Source organism: Eurosta solidaginis, chromosome 1, assembly GCF_040869045.1.
Source record: "Eurosta solidaginis isolate ZX-2024a chromosome 1, ASM4086904v1, whole genome shotgun sequence".
Classification (NCBI taxonomy): domain Eukaryota; kingdom Metazoa; phylum Arthropoda; class Insecta; order Diptera; family Tephritidae; genus Eurosta; species Eurosta solidaginis.
Genome location: NC_090319.1, coordinates 90,950,387 through 90,975,474, shown reverse-complemented (window position 1 = coordinate 90,975,474; position 25,088 = coordinate 90,950,387). Strand labels below are relative to the sequence as shown.

Below are 25,088 nucleotides of genomic sequence, written 5' to 3'. Positions count from 1 at the left end.
AAAATAATTTTAAGCTTTAGAAAAAAACTCCAATTATTTAAATAATCTACAACTTAAAGCTTAGTAGAAATTCAGATTAGGTTTACTCTTTTTTCAGATCAAGAATATTCAAAGGTGTCGTGGAATCCGATTGCTGTCGTAATTGATGAACTTAAAAATGTACGACTTGTAATTAAGTCAGACTTATTATTGTTCTAAATCTAATTATTCAAGCAATAATTCTGCAACCCTTAGCAGGAGTATTGATTGGTTTCAAATCTAATTCCGACAGCAATCGTATCACATCCCTTATTATATATGTACGTGATATTGCAACTTAAATTAATCCTGTTGATATAAAGAAAAGTAAATAGTTTAATAATAAATAAACTCTCTTAATTGGTTTTTGTTTTCCAATTGAAATCTTTTCCTGTGCAAGCACATCGCTAACCTGTGTTGGCAAAAGATATGATTATACTGTCTTCGGTAGATAGTCGGACGAGCCGCTACTCGGCGAAGTAGAGATGCCCGTTGTGTCGGTGGCAGCTGTTACAACAGCAGTTTCTAACTTTACACCATCCGTACAGTGTGATGAATGCTTCACTGCCTTTTCCAATTGCTTGGCGCCAGCAATTTTTGCTGTTTGTAAAGCTTTAGCGGCCACCGTGGTGTGATGGTAGCGTGCTCCGCCTATCACACCGTATGCCCTGGGTTCAACTCCCGGGCAAAGCAACATCAAAATTTTGGAAATAAGGTTTTTCAATTAGAAGAAAATTTTTCTAAGCGGGGTCGCCCCTCGGCAGTGTTTGGCAAGCGCTCCGGGTGTATTTCTGCCATGAAAAGCTCTCAGTGAAAACTCATCTGCCTTGCAGATGCCGTTCGGAGTCGGCATAAAACATGTAGGTCCCCTCCGGCCAATTTGTAGGGAAAATCAAGAGGAGCACGACGCAAATTGGAAGAGAAGCTCGGCCTTAGATCTCTTCGGAGGTTATCGCGCCTTACATTTATTTTTTTTAAAGCTTTAGCTGTAATGCAAATATATAGATGGGTTAAAGTGGTTTTCGTATGTTATTCAACAACTCACCCTATACCATCATCACAGCCTCCTCATCGATTTTGAATATGTGTACTCTTTCAGTATTCAGACCCAGTTCGTTTGGTGCAATATTTTCGATTTGATGAATATGTATACTATCCGTTAGGCAGACAATTAGGTGCAATCGATTCATTCATATACTGTGGGTATTTGAGCAGTAGACGCAATGGCAGATATTTTGATTCTTTTTGAAGTGTAACCTTTGTAAACAGTTGGGTTTCTCTGCTGTCACCATCACCACTAGAGAGCTATTGAAGAAACGCTCGACCAAGATAATAAGTGAGATTTACACGCATAGATTTCTTCGACCTTTTCACAGTTATTGATGGAGAAAATGCGAAAGCCATACTTACCATCCAATACCGAAATAGAACTGTAGAGGAAGAAACATTTTATAAAATTTAATAAAATCAAAAAATGATAGTTGTGCTAAAATGGGGTAACGTATTGTATGTTAAAGTATAGCGAAGTCTCAGCGGCTTTGTTTTGGTGAAAATTGAGTTTGAATAGGTTTTATTCTTCATTCTCAGAAACATGTACGAAGGTACCTGGTAAGATATTAAAAATCCTCAACGCTTTTTTTGCTATAACTTAAAAAAACTCATATTCAAACTTCTGCTTAACTTCTACATATCAATAGCTACCTTTACCACCAGGAGTCACAATTGCTTCTATGCCTATGGTATTGTTTCCTACATCGATGAGCTTTGTAATAAAATAAACAGCTATCTCCCCAATCTCTCCAGTTTTGTCGCCTCGCGAAACCTGATATTGTCACCAACCAAATCATCGGTGACCTTATTTAAAACACGACCGCGCCAAATGTCGACCATATGACATTACCCTACCGACTGTCTTACACCCTAAAATTTTGGGTGTGACTTTCGATCAGGATCTACATCTTGGAGAGCATGCACTAGCAATTGTAACGAAAATCGTCGTTGGTGTGAGGGCTTAGCCGATCTCCATAGCGCCCGACTATGAGGAGGAGCTGTTTAGGACTGGCATCTACGCCGTTTCGCCTCATAGGAGGGCGGTGGGGTGTCGGTGACCAAGAACTGCCAACCCCCTAATCCAGGGTGTTATGCGGACCGTGCCTATTGGACGATTTGTAGCCAGGGGATAAATTCGGCTGTATTCGAACGGAGCCTTCCCGATACCGGACCACCTCGGGAAGTATTGATGGCCTTACCACAGTAAGGGGCGCTGCTGTGGCTGACGGTTCTTTCCCCGTATATAATACTGGACCGCTGAGCCCGCCTTGTCGGGCTGGTAGTCGTACGACCAAGATGAACGACTCATGACCTAATTTTCATAAGGACGATGATAAGAAGAGGACTGAGCCGCAAGCCAAGGACGACAAATACGCATTAAGCGATGCGTCGGACTCGGGGAGCGAGAGTAGTGCTGATTCAATGAACTCCGTGTTGGAGAAGCACACAAATGAAAAAGGAGTAGAAGAGTGGAGAAGGGTACGGAGCAAAGAGCTCTCTCGAAGTACCGTGCAATACTAAGAATTGTACAACGCTTGGGAGCAGTGGTGGACCCAACAGAAGAGGAAATCGAGCGCTTGGCATGGGCTCATGAGGCGGTAGAAGTAGGTCGAAGGCAGTTCAAAAGGTTTGCTGCGAGAAACCCTCGGTTCTGCAACCGGTATGAGAAGAAGCGTCGAATGGCAGAATGAAAAGGCAACGTTCGGCGGAAGGCAACAAGCCTGCTTTCAAGAGGCAGAAAGGGCCCAGTCCCAGAGCCGCGACGCAGGGCAGTCCCATAGACAAGACAAGTAGGCCCAAAGCTGTAAGACAGATGGGCCCCAATAGCGAGGTAGCAACTACCTCGAAGGCTGCGAGTCAGAGGGAAGTTCCAACTATGGAAGTAGGAGATAAGCCAAAGGGAGATAACGCTAAGACTCCGACTTTCTCGGAGGTGCTAAAGGGAGCTAAGACTCCGGCTTTCTCGGAGGTGCCAAAGGGAAATAACACTAAGACGCCGGCTTTTCCCGAGAAGATGAGTGATGTGGCAAAGCAGTCACTGACTGTGGCGCTGGTTGATCGTAGCAGTACTTTCGAACAGATGACTAGTGAAAGGTGGAGATCTGTAGAAAAGGAGCTTATTAGCTTAATGCTTAAGATGGTGCGGGAATAACCAAGTAAACTCCTTCCAACCTTTGATTCGGGGGATGGTATAATGGTATGAAGATGATAGCGTGCGACAATATCGCGAGCTTGCGGTGGCTGGAGGAAGTGGTTCCAAATCTCCAAAGGCAGGGCACGAACGTGCGCTTTGAGATGGTGGATAAAGCGCAAATCCCCAAGGTACCAAAAGTTAAGGTATGGATACCATGCGTGATGAAGTCGGAGGATACACTGCGACTTTTGCAGAATCAGAATCCGAACATACCGACACAGGATTGGAAGGTACTTACTGTATCTCGGCCTACGGAGGAAGGTCAGTTATACATCTTCCAAATAAACAAGCAGGCGGAGGATATATTGTACGCGCAGCTTGGAAAAATGTCCTTAGGTACGGCAAAATTTATATGCGACTCAGGAAAAGAAGTCGCGGGTATTAAAGTCCTAACACGCTGGACGTGGGCGAAGTCGAAAAGGACCTCAAAAGCCTAAGGGAAAAAAGACAGGTGGAGGTAGCCCACGTCACCCCGAATGTGTTAGAAGGGGACCAACAGCCAGATGGTGCTGTGAGTCGCACAGAGGAACACCCGGCACAACAGGTACAAGAGGCTGAAGGGGGCTTCGAACACTCTAAACCAAAAGGGCTAGGGGAGGACGACGACGTCACGATGAAGGTGCTGGAGGGGGACAAGCAGCCCATTGGTGCTGCGAGTCCTACAGATAATCCTCCAACACAGTAAAGTGGCGTCGAGCGAACTCCTCCTCCTAACGCGCTGATCCAGGAGCCGTGGCTTCCATCGGGAGGAAAGGTTTCTGGACTTAGCGCGCGCGGATTTGGCATTTATTATGCGCAAAAAGAAGGACGGGTGCAAGCTGTAGTAATGGTAAGGAAACAGCTGCATTCATATATGCTGCCTAATTACACTACTGAGGACCTCGTAGTGGTGGTGAAATCGCCGGGCTCAGATGGTACATGTCCGGCCATGCTACAAGTTTCAAGTAGGGCGGTCGTGGGATGGCTTAAAATAATATTCGATGGGTGCATAAACTGAATCATGTACCGCACTCTTGGAGAACTGCTCGTGTAGCTTTCCTACCAAAGGCGGGGAAGATCGGTCACGTGTATCCCAAAGATTATAGACCCAATAGCTTAACATCATTTCTGCTCAAAACCTTTGAGAGGCTGATAGATGTGTACATAAAGTCCAACGTGGATGAAAAGCTGCTCTCCACAACACAACAGGCGTACACCAAAGGCAAGTCAGTAGACACCGCATTGCATAGGGTGGTAATAAGCATAGAAAAAGCCCTGGAATATAAGAAATATGCTCTAGAAGTCTTCTAAAGCATTGCCGTGGCTTTCTAAATGGGCGATTATTGATGGTCTTAATTACGTTAAAGTACATCCAGCCTTACCCAGATGGATCGACTGATGTTAAACTGCAGTAAGATTACATCGCAATGGGGATTGTACGCGGCCACGAAATTAGTGGACAGGGGCACTCTGCAGGGAGGGTGCTATCACCTCTGCTGTGGACGCTGGTCATTAACCAACTGCTTAGGGGATTCTACGAGGGACCAGAAAAACTTACGGTTTACGCAGATGACGTTGCATATGGCCTTGTTTACAAAGAGGTACAAGGTCCCTTATTGGACCAGGCCTAAGTTAGGAGGGGCGACCCTACGGGAGAAACCTTGCACAAAATATTTAGGAATGATACTAGACAGTAAGCTGTCATGGAAGCTCAACGTGGAGGAGAGGGTGAGAAAGGCTTCAACTTCACTTTATGCATGTAAAAGAATACAAAAGAACCGGCATATACGATCAGAAGGACCTCGATGACGATGCCTCAAAACTAACAACCAAAAGTAATAATTTCACTGACACAAATTTTATAGTTTTTTTTCGGGATTTGGACACAATGTTGTTGTTGTTTTTGTAGCGACAAGGTTGCTCTCCGAAGGCTTTGGGGAGTGTTATCGATGTGATGGTCCTTTAGCCGGATACAGATCCGGTACGCTCCGGTAACACAGCACCATTAAAGTGCTAGCCCGACCATTTCGGGAACGATTTATGTGGCCACATTAAACCTTCAGGCCATACCTCCCTACCCACCCAACAATTTAAAGTCTTCATTCTGTATTGCGAACGATAGCTCAGACGAACGATTCGCCTCCAAACGATTTCGTCTAGCAATGGTATTCTCTATCATTTTCGTTCGGTCTTTACGTTTCTAACTAACAGGAAGGCAAAAGTAATTGTCAAGTGATAAGTTGCCATTGTTTAACATAGTGCAAATACACTAGCGATTCGTCTCTGATCCGCATCGAAAGTTCGTTTCGTAATAGAGAATGAGGCCCTAAGATTTCATCTCTGTTTTATATAATTGCTCAAATTTCAATCAGTTTCTCCAACCTTTCTGTAATTTCAGACTTGTTTTGCCACAATTAAGGGATGCGGCCAACCTTTTCAACTGGGAGGTGTCGCACCACCGGAAGGAGTCACAATCGTTTCCTACGCCGATGACTGCACAATAATGGCCACAGGCCCAGGCCCAAAGATCGATGCGCTATGCAATAAAATAAACGGCTACCTCCCTGATCTCTCCAGTTTTTTCGCCTCGTGAAACCTGGCATTATCACCGACTAAATCTTCCGCGACTTTATTTGCAACATGGACGTCCCAAATGTCGACCATTTTGAACATCCACGTCGATGGCACTACGCTACCGACTGTCCTACACCCCAAAATCTTGGGTGTGACGTTTGATCAGGATCTACATTTTGGTGAGCACGCAGCCGCAATTGTTCCGAGAATTCAGAGCCGTAACAAAATCCTCAAATCCCTCGCCGGCAGTACTTGGGGAAAAGATAAAGAAACGCTCATGACTACATACAAAGCAATTAGCCAGCCGATTACGTGCTACGCGTCACCCATATGGTCGCCAAGCCTAAAAATCACCCACTGGAAGAAACTACATGCCTGCCAAAATACTGCTCTCAAAATCGCCACGGGCTGTCTTCTTATGTCCCCAGAACACCATCTGCATAATGAGGCGAGAATACTCCCCATCAGGGAGAGAAATGAGATGCTGACCAAACAGTTCCTGTTGAATACCCAGAAACCTGAGCATCCCAACAGACATCTGATTGATGAACTAGCACCGCCTAGGGGCTTAAGGAGTCATCTCCGTAAGCATTTTGAGGAAATATGGCACCTGAGAACCCAGCCGTATGAAGTGAAAAAACACAAGCAGGTCCTTGGTGAACTCCATAAACAGGCGTCGGACCTTTATGCCGGGAATTACCCGGTGAATCCAGTACTTAACGAAAATTATCCAAAACTTGCGGAAGAGGAACGCATACTCCCCAGGGAAACGCGTGTCACTCTTGCTCAACTTCGTTCTGGATACTGTAACAGGTTAAACTCTTACCTATCCAGAATCAACCCCGACATACAAAATGTATGCCCCGCTTGCAATGTGTCCCCACATGACACCAACCATCTCTTCAATTGTAATGTGGAAGCAACGCCTCTAACACCCCTTTCCTTATGGACCACCCCTGTTGAAACTGCAAGTTTCCTTGGACTCCCGTTAGAGGATATTGATGACAATTTGTGATCGGTCGCGGCTATTAGGTGGGGCGAGCATTGCTACAACAACAACAACAGGCCCTAAGATTAGACATTTTTTTCAATTTGTATTTTCACTTACCAGCAACAACAGAATTATGTTTAATTGTACGCCGCACAAGCATTATAGCATCATGTAACGAAGCTCAGTTTCTTCCAAAAATTGTTCAACACTGCCACGTAAAATCAATGTACTTGGTCGAGCATTAACGCAACCTTTAAATAATTATAAACTCTAAAAATGAAATTAATGTCAAACCTTGGAAAATATTGAAACGTTCACCACCAACCTGACGTTCTTCAAAGTAATCACATTGACCCAAAACACTTGAATTAATATCATTAGCTGTAGTCATAACAGCACCACCACAAGCTTTCATTCTACGTTTCCAATCTTCTTCTGGTACATGAACAGCACAGAACATATCACGATCTGCAAAATACTGTGTAGCAACATCACCAATTGGTAATTTAGAAAACACAACATTGGCGCCTTACTTAGCTAGTTTTTTCTACAGAATACGCCATTCAGCATCAACAATTTTCTGATACTCTTGGACATTGGAGGACATTGCTGTGGCAGATCATTTTTCCAATAAAGCACTTTGTTGCTCCTTTGATTGGCGCTTCTACATGTACAGCCATGTCATATTTTAGCATGCATAATTGTAATGCTTTACGTATAGCTTTAATGATGATACGTGCATGCACGACTTCCTCAACATCTGGCTTAACTTGTTTTAAGATTTCACATGCTTAAAATACTACCGAAGTGGTGCCATCGCCGACCTGATAAGAGAAACATTTTTATTCTACACATTCTAATATAACAAAAAACTTACCTCAGCATTTTGAAATTTGGCGATGTCTACTAGAGTTTTACGGCTGGATTCACAATATCCAATAGTTTCATAATGGTTGCCCCATCATTTCAAATTGTGGCTTTACCACTGGAATCAACAATATGCTTGTCCATACTACGTGAACCCAATGTAGTGCGTACAGTGCCACAATTGAATGCGAGGAATTGATGTTGGATATGAGTTGAGGTTTACCATGAGAGCTATCGGTACCCAAGCATTTTTTACACAAATACCTACTCATGTACCCAATACAAGTTCAGGACGTTCATATTTATCGACACGCTGTCCGGTATGGCCCCAATGTTGGAAATATGCAGTTGGCACTGGTGAGAAAAAATATGGATCAATGAACACAAGTAAAATTGAAAGATGTTTTTTACCATCTCTTGTTACTTTACACATTAGACATTGGAAACGACGACCAGCATCTACAAGTTGTTATTAAGCCTTGCAACGATTACATCTAATTGCACCCAATTCACCAAAATTTACAATGGGTGGCTCATATTCACCCTCAACCGTGCGTGCCATTGGTGAGACGGTAAGTGTAATGGACAAAGCTGTTGTTTTTAATAAATCAGCTGTTGCAGGTATGCAATACAAAGACGACCTGCAAAGAAGAAAGATCAATGTAATTGCCAAACAAAACATTAATTTCGATTATCGGTACCTAACGTAACGTGGCGAGGAGTTACCCTGATATTCTACCACATATTTTGTGGTCACCAATGGTGGTAATAAACCCTGTTCATTAGTAATAAAAGCACCACCAGCGCTATTTTGATTTTCAATGATAACGCTTATCGGATTTGGCATCTGATCGGGATCTAAACGGCGTTGGGCTTGATCATACTGTTGCGGCTGTTGATATTTACCAGTAACAGGTGCAGGTGGTTGATAAAGAAAATAACACAAAAATAATCATCAGCAAATTTGTAAATTATTAGTTGTATTAGCATACATTATAACCAGGACGTCCGGACGTGTCCGGGTATTGGGGGTTGACCCGGCTTGGGTGGTTGACTGAGCATTGGCGTCTGTCCAGGTTGTGTTGGTGGCATCATAAAAGCCATCAATAACAAGTGCCAAGAATATATCCGCGGCATACCTGCCGACCAAAATGATTCAAGGGGTTGTGATTGCCAACCTAACCTACCCGTGGCGAATCCTGTACCTAACAATTTGGTGTGAACAATTTGTGCCAGTTAACCCTCTGAAATAATCGGCACAATTGTACGCCATTGTATTGGCATTAATTTGGCAAAATGCAAAAACTTTTCATCCTCCTCCCGTGACCATTCTGTCTTCTTTATGCTAGGATCAAGCTATTCGTACCAGCGTGCCTTACATTGCTTGGCAGATTTGCGGTGCAGCAGTGATGCAATACGTGCCACTGGTTTTTGCCATATTTCATTACAGCTGCTTTGAGGATTTCATCCTGAAAGTTATCAATTTAGTTAATAAACGGCCAAGAGTAACTAGTCGCGTCGAATGCTTACCTCAGTGTTTCTCCACACACCACCTTTTATCATAATTTGCGGCATGGTGCTATATAATTGTGAATTCTTTCGATGAGCACAAAAATCAAATCAAAACTTTTTGTCGAAATAAACAGCAAAAATCATTGTATATTAAAGACTTTGGGAAAATTTTAGAATAGCACCCCCCGAGTTCGGGGAAAAACTTGGTATCAAATGAAAGAGGGAGTTCTCCCGATCACAAATATATATATTTTAAAGTGCGCAAACTTATAATTTAAAAGTTATTTGTTGTTAAAGTTTGTAAATTTAGCAAATTTCTATGGCACTTTAAATTACAATTTACACATCTTTCAAAACCTTAATCCACATACATAGATATCTATATAAATTGGCAACGATAAACTTAAATTGCATTTTTGTATATTTCACATTTCATTTTTGCATTGTTTCTACTTATTATAAATGTTTTTATTAAATCAATCGCGCTTTTGTAGCAACATGCACATATATATATATATATATATATATATATATATATATATTTTATTGATGATATTACAAAGCTGTGCTACCACATATGTATACGTATACACATATAAAATGTGTATAGAAATTTGCAAACTTTAACACCAAATAACTTTTAAATTATAAGTTTGCGCACTATAAATATATATATTTGTGATCTTGAGAACTCCCTCTTAATTTTAAATCTTTCCGGAGATATTCCACTAAAAACTCTCAAAATTGAAAAAAATTGTCCACCACCTGTCTCTGCTGAATTAGAAATGGCGGATTTTTTTGCACGCAAAAATGACGTATTTTGCTATCCCCATAGCGGAACGATACAAGGTGGCAGCATGGTGACATACCTACAAACATAAATAAAAATTTAATGTACTTTGTTTTTGTAAATTCGATAGACAAATGTCAAAATCGTACTGCACCGTATTTTGATGTATCAAATCAAATAAAAAAAGCTTAAAATCAGCTGTCCCATGCTGCCACCTTGTATCGTTGTGCCATGGCTATCCCTATAAAAATAATAGGTGCGAGAGAGTACGATACATTGTGGGAAAGCTAAATTTGTCAACATGCTATTTCATTTGGAGAATTTTTCATTCAAAGTCCACAATCCGCAGGGAAAAATATAAATTAAATTTCCTTTGTTGCTTTTGTTTTGTTACAGTCACAGTCACGAGTAAAAACCGCTGTGACTGAGAGGTTACAATCACATATAACGTTGTTCCTCAAATATCACGGGATTAGCCAACATTAGCTAAAGTGGTGAATGTGACCTATTTATAATTTTGTGAAGCTTGCTTCACACGATTTCTCGTCCCTGTAACATCTTTATTTTCGATAATCTTTGTATTTATTAATTACGTCGGGACGGCGCGAACGCCATTCCCGGCTACTAAAAATTACACGCACGAGTTATTCGCATTAGGAATAATCGCGAAGGTCAACTCAGCCGAAGTGCAATGGCCAAGCCTCGCTCCGGAGGAACCGCCTTCATGATCACGGTATGTTACGGTCTGCGGCTACGGTCTATGGCTGCGATCCACTTAGGAGCGAGTTCACGGGAACACGCCTAGCGGTGTGGCGAAGGTTGCGATAAAAAAAAAAAATATCGAAAAGAGAAAAAGATAGACCGGCCATCACTAGAAAAATTTTTTCTCTCCTACCATGAGTTTCCGCCGACCAGACACGAAAAATTAAGAAGGAAAAAAAAAGAAACCCACTACTAGAAGGAGCGAAGAAAAAAAACTACAATTGCTTGAGCCTAAGTTTTGGCGGCCCTGCGATTGCACAAAAATCACACACAGCTCAAATAGAAGCTCGAAACCCGGCTGAGAAGTGTGAAGAACGCGAGTGTGAATCAAAAAGATATCTCCTACACCTGCACAATTAGAGAAAAGCAGATATCACGAAAATTGTTGCAAGAAGAATTCTATCTGTGCGCAAATAAGTTACGTTCTAGTACTTAATGTTTTTTTATACTACAACAAAAAGCTAGGAGGAATCGATAGCGCAAGTACCGGCACAGTCCATTCCGGCGAACCTCTTTTCGTTTCGTCTATTTTGGGTGGTAATATACATTACAACGGGTGTGTTGTATTGGCACAAACTTAACGTGTGGAATATCCTGTTGAAGTAGGTCGGCGGGTCACAGGCACACCTGGCGAGGAAAGTACTAGTGATTCCGATTCAGATTCAGACGGCACTAGACTAGTGGTGATGAGAATCCTTGGGGTCCGAATATAAACCCCTCTCCCTACGGTTATGAAGTACACCACCACTTTTGGGAAAGCCTCCAACACCACCCCCGCCTACCGGGCCAGCAGTACGCAGCAGCATTACACAACGAACGCCAAAATTATCACCAAGTCATCAGGATCGTAAAGGTCAACACGGAGTTCTATTGCCACCAGTTTCACTTGATCACCTCAGACAGAGCGCAACAACCAAGGACAGTACCAACACCAACCTGCAACGACAACGTTTAAAGCAATGGGTGAGTTCGTTCCAAAACGAAAGTAATATTAATTCCCAAAATAAACGCTCGCTTTTAGGCACAATATAATAAATTTTTAGATGATTACATATTTTCGGTAATACATTTATACTTAGAGTGTTTATCAGTTGTAACTAAACATTTAAATATGAATTTTAGTATTTAAGGAGTTGTGTTTTTTTTTTCTTTTAACACGCGCTCCCAGTAACATTAACGTTTAGTTTCACTACATTAGGAATTTGGTTATATGGATATATATAAAAGTAGTACACACATATAAAATTGTTGCACATTGGCGCGCGTTGACGCATTTAGGATGCTACAGTCTTAACTCTACTAGAGCGCAGTTCCAGTTTATTTATTTACATACATTTGTTTTGCGTTTTCCTACTGCTAAATATTGTTGTTAAATTTGCCGAAAGGAAAGACAAAGTTAGTAAATGTGCTAAATCTTAATACATTTTCACGTTTAGAATTTCAACTAAGTTTAGAAATGTTTAAAGGAATTTCAACACATATTAGAAATGTTCGAATGTAGTTTATTGTAGCACATGCAAATGAAAATTTAAATCAGCTAGGAGCTTGCTGATACGAGAAAAGTATAATTAACGTAATTGGATACAATCGAATGAAATTATCGTAAATTGGAACTTAGAAAAGAAAAAAATAAAAATTTTTACTAAATACAATCCAAGGTAAATTGGAGTTTGGAAAACTATAATTTCAAATAGATATGACATAAGGAAATCTAATTAAATCCTAACCAAAAAGGAAAATTCTAAGTTAGAAATAAGAAAATGTAATTCAAAACCAAACAAAAAGAAAAAAAAAAAGGAAATTAGGATTAGGAAAACCAGGCTTAGAAAACTAAAATTCCTGATAAATTAAAACACGCAACCTAAGATAACTTGAGGAACAAAAAGGAGAAAAAAAAAAAATTATATATAGGCAATTTTTTTTCTGAAATAACAACATGCTATACACATACCTATGTAAAAGAACACCCAATAAACCAAATATACCAGAAATAAAAGGAACTATAATAAACTACAATGCAATTAAGCAAAATTTAATAAACTAAACGATTACAAATAATAAGAATACAAATAAATTAAATAAAATACAACAAAATAAGATAAACTAAAATAGAATAAAGTAAAATAAATAAAATAAAAAGAAATAAACTGAAACAAAAGAAAATAAAATCAATTTCAATAACATTAATCTAAATATATCAAAAACCAAAAGCAGCCTACGATCAAACAAACTATTTTTTTCCTCTTTTTGCTTGGGGCTATCCTTAAAGCGTGTCAAATAAGTTCTTAGACGTTTCGAATAAGTTCGTAGATAAGGGCAGCTTGGTTTGCAACAAGCACTTAAAATATAATATCGGAACGGTTGTAAGGAATATATAATGAATTGCTGTAAATAAATTTTGTAATAAAATGGGAATGCTGACGTCGCTATTTATTTAGAAGGCACTTAGGGAACAGGTAAGGGGCCACCGAAATTTTAGGTGCGTCGGTGGCCATGGTTATTTGAGGGTGGGATAATGCACCGGGCGTCGCAACAAGACCCGCGGCGCCCCCTATGTACATTCGGCCCTTTTCTTTTTGTGTTCCCTTTTCTTTTTTTTTATTTTTGATCTTTTCAGCTTTTTGGTTATTATTTGATTTTCAGCGTTTTTTTTGATGTTTGATTTTTAGAGTTAGTAACCGCTCATGTCCGGTTCGGTAAATTTTTTTTTGCGGTTATTTTTTTTGAATTTTAAATTTTTGAATTTTTTGTTGAATTTAGATTTTGAATGTCAACGGTCTGTCCGTGACATCCGGTTCGGCCGGATGTTGTTTTATTTTGAATTTTTAAGCGTTTTGAGTCGGTCTCTGCGCTTCTGTCGGTTTTGTTCTGAATTTGACAGCTGCTAGTTTTGATAGGCATGATAGGAACATTTTTCTGTTTATGGCGCAGGAACAGTAAGGTTGGCAAGGACCCGCCCCAGCCGACAATGACTAGCTACTGTGCACCAACATATCATGCCGACCGCCTTCCTTACTGCTTCCATTAAAAATGCGTAACCATAACAGATGGCGCCCAACGTGATTTGGTGCCCGAGGCGCTGGTCATTTTGGTCAACTTGTGAAGTTGACCATCCCATCAGTCCGAGGTGTGCAGCCGCAGGAGCAGCCACCTGCGTTGCGGTGGGATGGTTGGACGGATTAAGTTGTCCAGAGTGATCATCGTTGACAGTTGCTGAGGGCGCCATAACAGATGGCGCCCAACGTGGCACCTAAGGCGCTGGCCGCGGGGGTCAGTCGGGCCAACCTGTGAGGTTGACCATCCCACCAGTCCGAGTGCGCAGCCACAGAAGCTGCCACCTACGTTGCGGTGGGATGGTTAGACGGATCAGGTTGTCCGGGCTGGTCATCGGGGGCAGTGGCCGAAGGAGCCACGGACTTTACGTCAAGTCTCCGGATTTTTTTTTCATTTCACCCGATGAGGCAGTGCTGCACGCACTTGATTTTTTTTGTAGTTGGGATTTTGGTTTGCCGGATGTTTTGTCCGTTAGTCGGCCCTGGTAATAATATGTCCGCTAACTTGGGTTTTTTTTTGTAAAGTAGTTTTTTTTTAGGTTCCTTTAGCCGAATTTGTGTTGTCCAGGGTGAATGTGTGTGTGCGTGTAGTGAGGACCCCAGCTCATCCCACGTCCCAGGTGGTAGCTTGGAATACCACCTGGAGGGTGATGGGTTGAGCTGGGATTCCGAGTGGCACTCCTTCCTGTCCCCACCAGACTGGGGAGCGGTTTCGAAACCGCTCCACCCATTGCGGCGGAGGCAGGAGGGGTGTCCAGGGAGAATGGACGGGAGGCCTCAACACCCCCAACCAGTCCCAGGGGCAAGCCCCTGGAGACTGCCCCTGTGTTGCGGCTGGGCGTGTTGAGACCAACCCGTGGGTGCCTGGAACGGACCCTAGTGGGCCCAGCCTATCTCGGAGGGGGCCTTAAGACCCCCCCCCCCCCCTCGATTGCGGTTGGGAGCACTAGGGCCAAGTATGAATGTGTTGTACCAAAAAAATTTTTTTTTGCCTGGCCTACTGCCTTCTGATGATGGGATGTCAGCGTTCCCATCACCACCTACATTGTGCATATAAAATTTATATATAACTAACCGTTTTCTTTTCAGCTTTTGAATTTTTTTTCTATTTTGGTGCGATCATTGATAAATGATTGCATTAATTCTCGCACAATTTTTTTTATATATAGATATATAAATTTTTTTCTCCTCTTTCAACAAACCATCTTCTGGGAACAGAAGTTTTTTTCGAATACTAGGATTTGACAAAGTAATTTTTTTTCTAACGGATTATGTCGCGTGACCAGTCCTACGGGCAAACGGGCCGGAACACTCCGTTCGGGAGTGCGGGCAGTTTTCGAGGGAACCAGCACCGGGGCGGTGCTAATAGGGGGGCTTTTTCGAAAGCTAGGCGTCCTTTGGTGGTGCATACCCCAGTAGGGGGGTCCTACGGAAATCCCGCGGGGACTCATATAGGCTCAAACCGGAACGACGACCGCGACAAATTGGACATACCTGTAAGCACCAGCAATTTGAATGCATCGCTGCTAAACACACATAACATCTCGGGGCTAATGACCAATGTGTCGAACTATGCACCAGATGGAGCTGGTGCCTTACCACCAAATCAAGAGGTTGGAAATTTTGGGGACGCTACCAGTGATCAGGCGAACACCCTAGGAATGCAGGACGAAGCCACTCGTGGAGGCTCGTGGGTGGACGTGCTACACCAACTGTTTCAGGCTTCGCAGGAGGAAATGCGGAGAGAGATGGGCTCAATTAGAGCCAACATGGCCCAGCTCAACGCCGCTCTCGAATCCACGCAGCAAGCACACCAGCAACACAGGAACGCAAGTAGGATGGACCGTAACCCATTGCCATCGGTAGTACCGCCAATGTACGCGACTCCAAGCAGCATAGCAGTAAAACCGCAGGAGTGGAAAATCGCATTCGACGGCACTGGCAGCGTAGCCGATTTTCTTTTTAAACTGAACACCTTGTGTGAGCGCACACAATGCACGGATGAACAAATAATGGCCAGCTTCCACTTGTTCCTTTCTGGACGAGCCGAAGAATGGTACTGGCTATTTACCAAACAAAACCCAAATGCGACTTATGCCTTTTTGTGCTACTCGTTAAAAAGAGAGTTTGGCACTTTGAAAACTGACCACGAGATCATGATGGAGATCTCCATGCGGAAGCAAAAAGCAAGTGAGTGTTATGACGTGTTTCACGCGGACATAATCTCCTTGAACGCGCGCTTAAGGGAGCCAATGTCAGAGCTTCTACTGATTGACATAATAAAAAGGAACGTCAACAGTAGCCTTAAGCTAATGCTTTTTAATGCGGACGTAAGGAACCTCCATGATCTACGCGATGTAGCACGCAGAGGTGAACAAGTGCTGAAAGAGAGCAAGCTGCTGGGAGCCATTTACCCAGGACGGCATGTAAGCGAAGCACGCGTGACAACCCCGGACGCGAAGATGGACGGCGAGGACGGCGAGATAGATCCCCAGATAGAGGCGCTGGAATATAGACGCAGCAGAAGACCGGACTACTCGGGAATCCAGTGTTGGAATTGCCAGGGAATGGGGCACTCCTATATATATTGCGAGGAACCCATAAAAAGTCCTTTTTGTTTTAAATGTGGGTATAAGGGTGTATTCACTCCTAAATGCCCTAGGGACCATCGCAGGCAGGGAAACCAGTACCCGAGCGAGAAGGCGGGGGAACCTCGTTCGGCTTCATAGCTCCCACATCAGCCAGTGCTCGAGGCGTCGTCCCGTGCGCTGAACCAGAGGGCGAATCTCTGCATGGAGGTGGTGAGCTTCCGAGGTGCAGTAGTACCCTGGCAGAAGAACCCTCGACTGTAATAATAACCTTCCCCGATAGTACTGACGATTCGAATAGTTCTGAATGCGAGAGTCGAACGCCCTCTTTCACGATGGGCGAGCAAATCAAAATTCTGCGACGCCAGCATAGGGATGTCGCGTGCCAAACGCAACTTTCCCCAACCCTAGAAGAAAGGGAGCATAGGTATGAACAAATAAGACATACCATTTTTGACCAATATCCGGTATCGGACAATATTTTGAAGTGTAGGAAGAGATACCACCGAAGAGTACAGGAGCGTAGACTGCTGCAAGCCACCACGTTAACGCTTACAGAGGACGAAAGGCCTCTAGTAAAGGCTAAAATTAAAAATAGTTTTCTTGTAGGGTTGTTGGACTCGGGAGCCAACGTCTCCATCTTAGGGAAAAATGGATTAGAATTCCTAAAGGATAACAGCTTCGAATATCAGCCCTTACATGCGTTCGTATATACCGCAGGCGGCAACAAGCAAAAAATTTTAGGCTCAGTATCTCTACCGGTCACTTTTAAAAATATCACAAAGATTATTCGTTTTTACCTTGTTCCCTCATTGCTCCAAGAAGCATACTTCGGGGTAGATTTTTGGAGAGCATTTGCGTTAGCTCCCGAAATATTCCCGAGCGTAGAGTGTTTAGAGACTAGGCTTGAAAAGGAAGAGGAACTTAACCTCCATGAATTGTCACCAGAACAGAAATCAGAATTGCGAAAAGTCATCGAGACGTTTCCTTCGTACGAGGAGTTAGGCCTAGGGCAAACTAAATTAGTGGAGCATCACATCGACACCGGTGATGCTGTACCTATAAAAAGCAAGCATTTCCCTCTTTCGCCGCCGAGGCAAGCCGAAGCTTTTAGAGAACTAGACAGGTTACTACAGTTAGGAGTTATAGAAGAATCCAACTCCCCGTGGTGTAGTCCTGTAGTACTGGTCCGGAAACCAGGCAAAGTCAGGCTGTGCATAGATTCGAGAAAGGTCAACGCGGTGACTAAGAAGGATTCGTACCCCCTGCCTCATATCAACGGCTTATTGAGCAGACTCAAGGACACGCATTTTATTAGTGGCATTGATCTGAAAGACGCGTTCTTCCAGATCAAATTGACAGAGTCCTCTAAGGAAAAAACAGCATTCGCAGTTCCGGGGAGGCCTCTGTACCACTTCAAGGTGATGCCATTTGGTCTGTGCAATGGACCGCAGACTATGAGTAGGCTGATGGGCAAGGCGATCCCTTCGCGTCTGCGAGAGAACGTCTTTGTCTACCTGGACGATCTGATGGTATGTAGCACTAATTTTGAGGATCATCTAAAATTGCTAGCGGAAGTGGCTAACTGTTTGAGAAATGCAGGTCTGACAATAAATGTGGAAAAAAGTAAATTTTGTCAGAAGGAAATACGCTACTTAGGGTACTTGATAGGCAGCGGGTGTCTGAAAGTGGATCCGGGAAAAGTAGAAGCAATACAAAACTTCCCGATCCCTAAATCCCCTCGGCAAGTGCGTAGGTTTGTGGGCATGGCGAATTGGTACCGAGCATTTATTACCAATTTTTCTGACTTGGCAGGTCCCTTGACCGACTGTGTCCGCAAGTCAGCAGGCCCGTTTAAACTCACTCCTGAAGCTATAGAGGCGTTCGAAAAACTAAAAGTAGCCTTGAGTTCGGCGCCTGTCTTGGCCAAACCAGACTTTTCCAAAGAATTCGTAATACAATGCGACGCTTCCAAAATAGGTGTTGGCGGAGTGTTGTTCCAGGTCGATGATGACGGCGCTGAGCATCCAATCGCGTTCGTGTCGAAAAAGCTGAATAATGCTCAACGCAATTATACAGTAACCGAGCTGGAATGTCTTGCAGCCATAATTAGCGTGAAGCGTTTCCGACCCTATGTCGAAGGATTACCTTTTCGGATTGTTACGGACCACTCCAGTCTCAAGTGGTTGATGACACAAAAAGACTTGAGCGGGAGGTTGGCGAGATGGTCACTCTTACTGCAAAGATACGATTTTAGAATGGAACATCGTACGGGCACCCTGAATGTAGTACCAGACGCGCTGTCGCGTTTTGATGTTGACGAGTTAACTTTCACTACCACGCCCGGAGAAATAGATTTAGTCTCTCCCGAATTTTGCAGCAACGAATATTTAGACTTAATTCGGACCGTCACCGAAAACGAGGAATCACTTCCGGATTTACGAGTGGTAGACGGTGTAATCTTCAAAAGAGTTAAGTTTCGTAAGGGGTTGGAAGGGGAAGAAGACTCGCTGTGGCGTTTATGGTTGCCAAAAGGGTTGACTGAGGAAGCAGTGAGATTAGCACATGACGCTAACCGGAGTTACCATGGCGGATGGCAGAAAACCTTAGAACGTGTTAGGCAGAAGTACTTCTGGCCGCAGCAGGCTAAGGACGTCAGGGACTACGTCCAGCGTTGTGACACCTGCAAAACGGTAAAACCCACCAATCAGCAGTCGAGAACACCTATAGGGAGTACCTTTGAATCCGAAAGGCCATTTCAGCGGTTGTATTGCGACTTTCTAGGGCCGTATCCGAGATCTAAACGGCGAAATCAATTTCTTTTCATAGTACTAGACCATTTTTCAAAATACGTTTGGCTAAAGCCCATGCAGAGAGCTACCACTGTTAACGTTATAAATTACTTCGCGTCAGAAATTTTTCCGGCTGTAGGGGTCCCTGAGTTTATTCACAGTGACAATGGTAAACAGTTTGCCTCGAAGGAAATGAACCAATTTTTTGTAAATTACGGGGTGACGCACGTGAGGACGGGGCTATATTCTCCCCAAGCGAACGCATCCGAACGCGTCAATAGAGAAATTGTTTCTAAGATTAGGATTTTCCTGAAGGATAAACCTGACCACACTAATTGGGATAAGCATATACCCGAAATTTTATCAGTTTTGAGAAGTGATTTTCATACGGCGATTCAGTGTTCTCCATACTTTGCATTATATGGCCAAAACATGGTCCAGCATGCCTCAACGTACAACATTTTAGGGAAACTCGGCAGCCTTCGAGAAGACCAGGTTACGGTAGTAAGCCGAGCTGACAAGTTGACTAATATTCGTGAGCAGATCCGCAGAAATTTAGATCAGGCCAAAGATAGGGGAGTAACCACCTATAACAAGCGCTCTAGACACGTCAACTATAAGGAAGGTCAGGAAGTTTTTCGGAGAAACTTTGCCTTAAGTAATTTTAAACAGGGCATTAATGCCAAATTCCTACCCAAATACCTGAAGTGTCGCGTGCTTCGAAAAATAGGCAACGCATTGTATGATCTCGAGGACCTAAACGGGAAATTGATAGGTCGCTTTCACGCTTCGGACATTCGTCCACAATGAACCAGCAAACGTCTCCTTGCTAAATTACAATTTGATTTTTTTTATATATACCCACCAATTGGACCTTTTTTTTGTCCAGGCGTTTTGGCGGTCGGGGACATCTCGCCCAGTATTCTCCCCGAGCACTGACCTCATAGGATGTTCACACGCGTACTCACCGAGGACCGTGAACACCCTGGCAGTCCACGCTTAAGGCGGACTAGCCTTTCGGAGTTTGGACGAGTTCTCCATATCAAAATGTCTATACTTTTTTTTGTCTTGCCTTTTGTGGGGGCGATAATCACTAAAACCTTTCGGAGTTTTGACGAGTTCTCCATAACAAATGTCTAATTGCCGCAAAGCCCTTTTAAACTAGGAAACAGAATTAATTCCCAAATTTGACTTAACTCTTTTTGATGGACCTATGTTGCCCGGCTAGCTTCGTAGTAGGACTTTGAGACTCTTATCTCAGGGGTGAGTCGTGCCCCACGTTGCTTGTCGTCGAAGATCCCTGGCAGTAGCTTCCCACAGATGACCCGGTTTCCTGTTCGCTTCATCGTCAGGTCTCCAAAGCGAAGCAGGTTTGTTACGGTCTGCTGCTACGGTCTATAGCTGCGATCCACTTAGGAGCGAGTTCACGGGAACACGCCTAGCGGTGTGGCGAAGGTTGCGATAAAAAAAAAAAATATCGAAAAGAGAAAAAGATAGACCGGCCATCACTAGAAAAATTTTTTCTCTCCTACCATGAGTTTCCGCCGACCAGACACGAAAAATTAAGAAGGAAAAAAAAAGAAACCCACTACTAGAAGGAGCGAAGAAAAAAAACTACAATTGCTTGAGCCTAAGTTTTGGCGGCCCTGCGATTGCACAAAAATCACACACAGCTCAAATAGAAGTTCGAAACCCGGCTGAGAAGTGTGAAGAACGCGAGTGTGAATCAAAAAGATATCTCCTACACCTGCACAATTAGAGAAAAGCAGATATCACGAAAATTGTTGCAAGAAGAATTCTATCTGTGCGCAAATAAGTTACGTTCTAGTAATTAATGTTTTTTTATACTACAACAAAAAGCTAGGAGGAATCGATAGCGCAAGTACCGGCACAGTCCATTCCGGCGAACCTCTTTTCGTTTCGTCTATTTTGGGTGGTAATATACATTACAACGGGTGTGTTGTATTGGCACAAACTCAACGTGTAGAATATCCTGTTGAAGTAGGTCGGCGGGTCACAGGCACACCTGGCGAGGAAAGTACTAGTGATTCCGATTCAGATTCAGACGGCACTAGACTAGTGGTGATGAGAATCCTTGGGGTCCGAAGATAAACCCCTCTCCCTACGGTTATGAAGTACACCACCACTTTTGGGAAAGCCTCCAACACCACCCCCGCCTACCGGGCCAGCAGTACGCAGCAGCATTACACAACGAACGCCAAAATTATCACCAAGTCATCAGGATCGTAAAGGTCAACACGGAGTTCTATTGCCACCAGTTTCACTTGATCACCTCAGACAGAGCGCAACAACCAAGGACAGTACCAACACCAACCTGCAACGACAACGTTTAAAGCAATGGGTGAGTTCGTTCCAAAACGAAAGTAATATTAATTCCCAAAATAAACGCTCGCTTTTAGGCACAATATAATAAATTTTTAGATGATTACATATTTTCGGTAATACATTTATACTTAGAGTGTTTATAAGTTGTAACTAAACATTTAAATATGAATTTTAGTATTTAAGGAGTTGTGTTTTTTTTTTCTTTTAACACGCGCTCCCAGTAACATTAACGTTTAGTTTCATTACATTAGGAATTTGGTTATATGGATATATATAAAAGTAGTACACACATATAAAATTGTTGCACATTGGCGCGCGTTGACGCATTTAGGATGCTACAGTCTTAACTCTACTAGAGCGCAGTTCCAGTTGATTTATTTATTTACATACATTTGTTTTGCGTTTTCCTACTGCTAAATATTGTTGTTAAATTTGCCGAAAGGAAAGACAAAGTTAGTAAATGTGCTAAATCTTAATACATTTTCACGTTTAGAATTTCAACTAAGTTTAGAAATGTTTAAAGGAATTTCAACACATATTAGAAATGTTCGAATGTAGTTTATTGTAGCACATGCAAATGAAAATTTAAATCAGCTAGGAGCTTGCTGATACGAGAAAAGTATAATTAACGTAATTGGATACAATCGAATGAAATTATCGTAAATTGGAACTTAGAAAAGAAAAAAGAAAAATTTTTACTAAATACAATCCAAGGTAAATTGGAGTTTGGAAAACTATAATTTCAAATAGATATGACATAAGGAAATCTAATTAAATCCTAACCAAAAAGGAAAATTCTAAGTTAGAAATAAGAAAATGTAATTCAAAACCAAACAAAAAGAAAAAAAAAAGGAAATTAGGATTAGGAAAACCAGGCTTAGAAAACTAAAATTCCTGATAAATTAAAACACGCAACCTAAGATAACTTGAGGAACAAAAAGGAGAAAAAAAAAATTATATATAGGCAATTTTTTTTCTGAAATAACAACATGCTATACACATACCTATGTAAAAGAACACCCAATAAACCAAATATACCAGAAATAAAAGGAACTATAATAAACTACAATGCAATTAAGCAAAATTTAATAAACTAAACGATTACAAATAATAAGAATACAAATAAATTAAATAAAATACAACAAAATAAGATAAACTAAAATAAACTAAAATAGAATAAAGTAAAATAAATAAAATAAAAAGAAATAAACTGAAACAAAAGAAAATAAAATCAATTTCAATAACATTAATCCAAATATATCAAAAACCAAAAGCAGCCTACGATCAAACAAACTATTTTTTTCCTCTTTTTGCTTGGGGCTATCCTTAAAGCGTGTCAAATAAGTTCTTAGACGTTTCGAATAAGTTCGTAGATAAGGGCAGCTTGGTTTGCAACAAGCACTTAAAATATAATATCGGAACGGTTGTAAGGAATATATAATGAATTGCTGTAAATAAATTTTGTAATAAAATGGGAATGCTGACGTCGCTATTTATTTAGAAGGCACTTAGGGAACAGGTAAGGGGCCACCGAAATTTTAGGTGCGTCGGTGGCCATGGTTATTTGAGGGTGGGATAATGCACCGGGCGTCGCAACAAGACCCGCGGCGCCCCCTATGTATATTCGGCCCTTTTCTTTTTGTGTTCCCTTTTCTTTTTTTTTATTTTTGATCTTTTCAGCTTTTTGGTTATTATTTGATTTTCAGCGTTTTTTTGATGTTTGATTTTTAGAGTTAGTAACCGCTCATGTCCGGTTCGGTAAATTTTTTTTTGCGGTTATTTTTTTTGAATTTTAAATTTTTGAATTTTTTGTTGAATTTAGATTTTGAATGTCAACGGTATGTCCGTCACATCCGGTTCGGCCGGATGTTGTTTTATTTTGAATTTTTAAGCGTTTTGAGTCGGTCTCTGCGCTTCTGTCGGTTTTGTTCTGAATTTGACAGCTGCTAGTTTTGATTGGCATGATAGGAACATTTTTCTGTTTATGGCGCAGGAACAGTAAGGTTGGCAAGGACCCGCCCCAGCCGACAATGACTAGCCACTGTGCACCAACATATCATGCCGACCGCCTTCCTTACTGCTTCCATTAAAAATGCGTAACCATAACAGGTAACCTCTACGCCAGGTAAGTATGCTTCCTTCAGCTAACAACCAACTATTTCAACGGACTCACGCATAAAATAAATGAGAATTATAGGCAATTTCATTTCAATCTTTGAACGATGAATGAAATTTTAAAACACTAAAGTAAGCAATAGAAAGCGTGCGATGTTTGTAAATATGTACATATGTATGTATGTTCATGAATTTGTGTTTTTATAAATATATGTGCGATTGTATGTTCTTTTAAATGTGTATGCATGTTCATTTGGGCTTCGTGGTATGTACTGTATTTGCTAGAAAAACAAGTTGTCGTATGTTTAAGCGATGCACTTGGTCGCATATGATAAAATAATATTCGCTTTTAATTTGTGGGCCTTCAAAGACGCATTGTTCTTTATTTATGAGTGATAGATATGGTATTGGATTAGTTTAATAAAAATGCATATGTATATGTACATATGTAGGTACGTATTTAGATTTTTTTTTTAAATTTATAAAAAAAAGTTAAAACTATGCGAAACCGAATTCGCGAAGAAGTAGAATATTAAGACCAAGGAGCTGGACTGAGATATCGGTTTTATATAGGTAACCTTTAATGTTTTTGTGCGAACGAACTTATAGGAAAACTGAAGGCATTTTAGCTTTACTAGATTTATCTTTTAATTGGCCGTATCCAAGTCACAATTAAACGCTCAAGAATTTTTTTTATTTTCCTCTTGTAGACCAAGTTAAACATTCTGTACCAATTGTTTTTGTTTTATCGGCGTATTGATAAAGGATTCCAGGTTCAAGCTCAACCTCATTACCTATAACAATAGCTTTTATGGTAATTAAAAATTTTTGTTTAATTTTTTCTGGAATTATTCCAAATTAAAAAATACTTTTTCAATTATAGAAAAATTTAAAAAATAAAACCGGAATTATCATTAAAATTGTTATAGACCTTGAGCTCGAATTCGAATCGTAAATATTTTTTATTCGAAAATATGTCGACCTATCCTAATAGTCATGGTTAATTTAACATATTGCAAGACGTAAAAGAAAATTCTCTTAACGATTTTCTCTGTTCGTCTGTTACCAAAAAGATCTCTGATCTGAGAAAATATTACTGCAAATTTTAATTCTCTGATTTTTGTAAATAATATATGATGATTGGTAATGTTTCCAAGTCAGAAATTACCATTAGTTATATATCGTTAGCTTAATATGAAAATGTGATAAGTCAATTTTTTTGAAAAATTGTATTTTAATACAGTTTTAAAACTGAATTCAAACTACATCACTCACAAGAAAAAAAAATTAATTTTTAATTTTTACGTGCTGTTTGTAATGATGTGTAAATGTGCTAAGTCGTCAACTGTTCAAAAAAAATGTGCTAAGTCAACCAGTCAATAATATCAATCTGAATTACTAGTCGTTTCTTTGTGCGCGCATTTTATTTATGTACAGTCGGGCCTCGATTATCCGTG

General features: G+C 41.4%; 1 protein-coding gene, 1 long non-coding RNA gene and 2 pseudogenes across 2 annotated transcripts; all 4 read right to left on the bottom strand.

Moving 5' to 3' along the window:
* LOC137237217 (hematopoietically-expressed homeobox protein HHEX-like) overlaps nucleotides 1-25,088 on the bottom strand; it is a 463,868-nt pseudogene that overhangs the window by 28,097 nt on the left and 410,683 nt on the right.
* Nucleotides 805-7,884, bottom strand: LOC137236469 (uncharacterized). Its single transcript, XR_010948437.1, has 6 exons — nucleotides 7,684-7,884; nucleotides 7,340-7,630; nucleotides 7,132-7,284; nucleotides 6,924-7,074; nucleotides 1,064-1,448; nucleotides 805-1,004 (listed from the first exon to the last, which is right to left on the bottom strand). It is a non-coding gene; the product is annotated as an uncharacterized lncRNA (long non-coding RNA).
* LOC137236466 (protein transport protein Sec24C-like) lies at nucleotides 8,091-9,263 on the bottom strand. The gene is made up of 4 exons (XM_067759110.1): nucleotides 9,204-9,263; nucleotides 8,668-9,142; nucleotides 8,375-8,603; nucleotides 8,091-8,314 (listed from the first exon to the last, which is right to left on the bottom strand). The coding sequence occupies exons 3-4, from the start codon at nucleotides 8,518-8,520 to the stop codon at nucleotides 8,146-8,148; spliced, it is 315 nt and encodes a 104-aa protein (XP_067615211.1). The 5' UTR covers nucleotides 8,521-8,603; nucleotides 8,668-9,142; nucleotides 9,204-9,263; the 3' UTR covers nucleotides 8,091-8,145.
* On the bottom strand, nucleotides 10,569-10,722 carry LOC137238947 (U1 spliceosomal RNA; annotated as a pseudogene).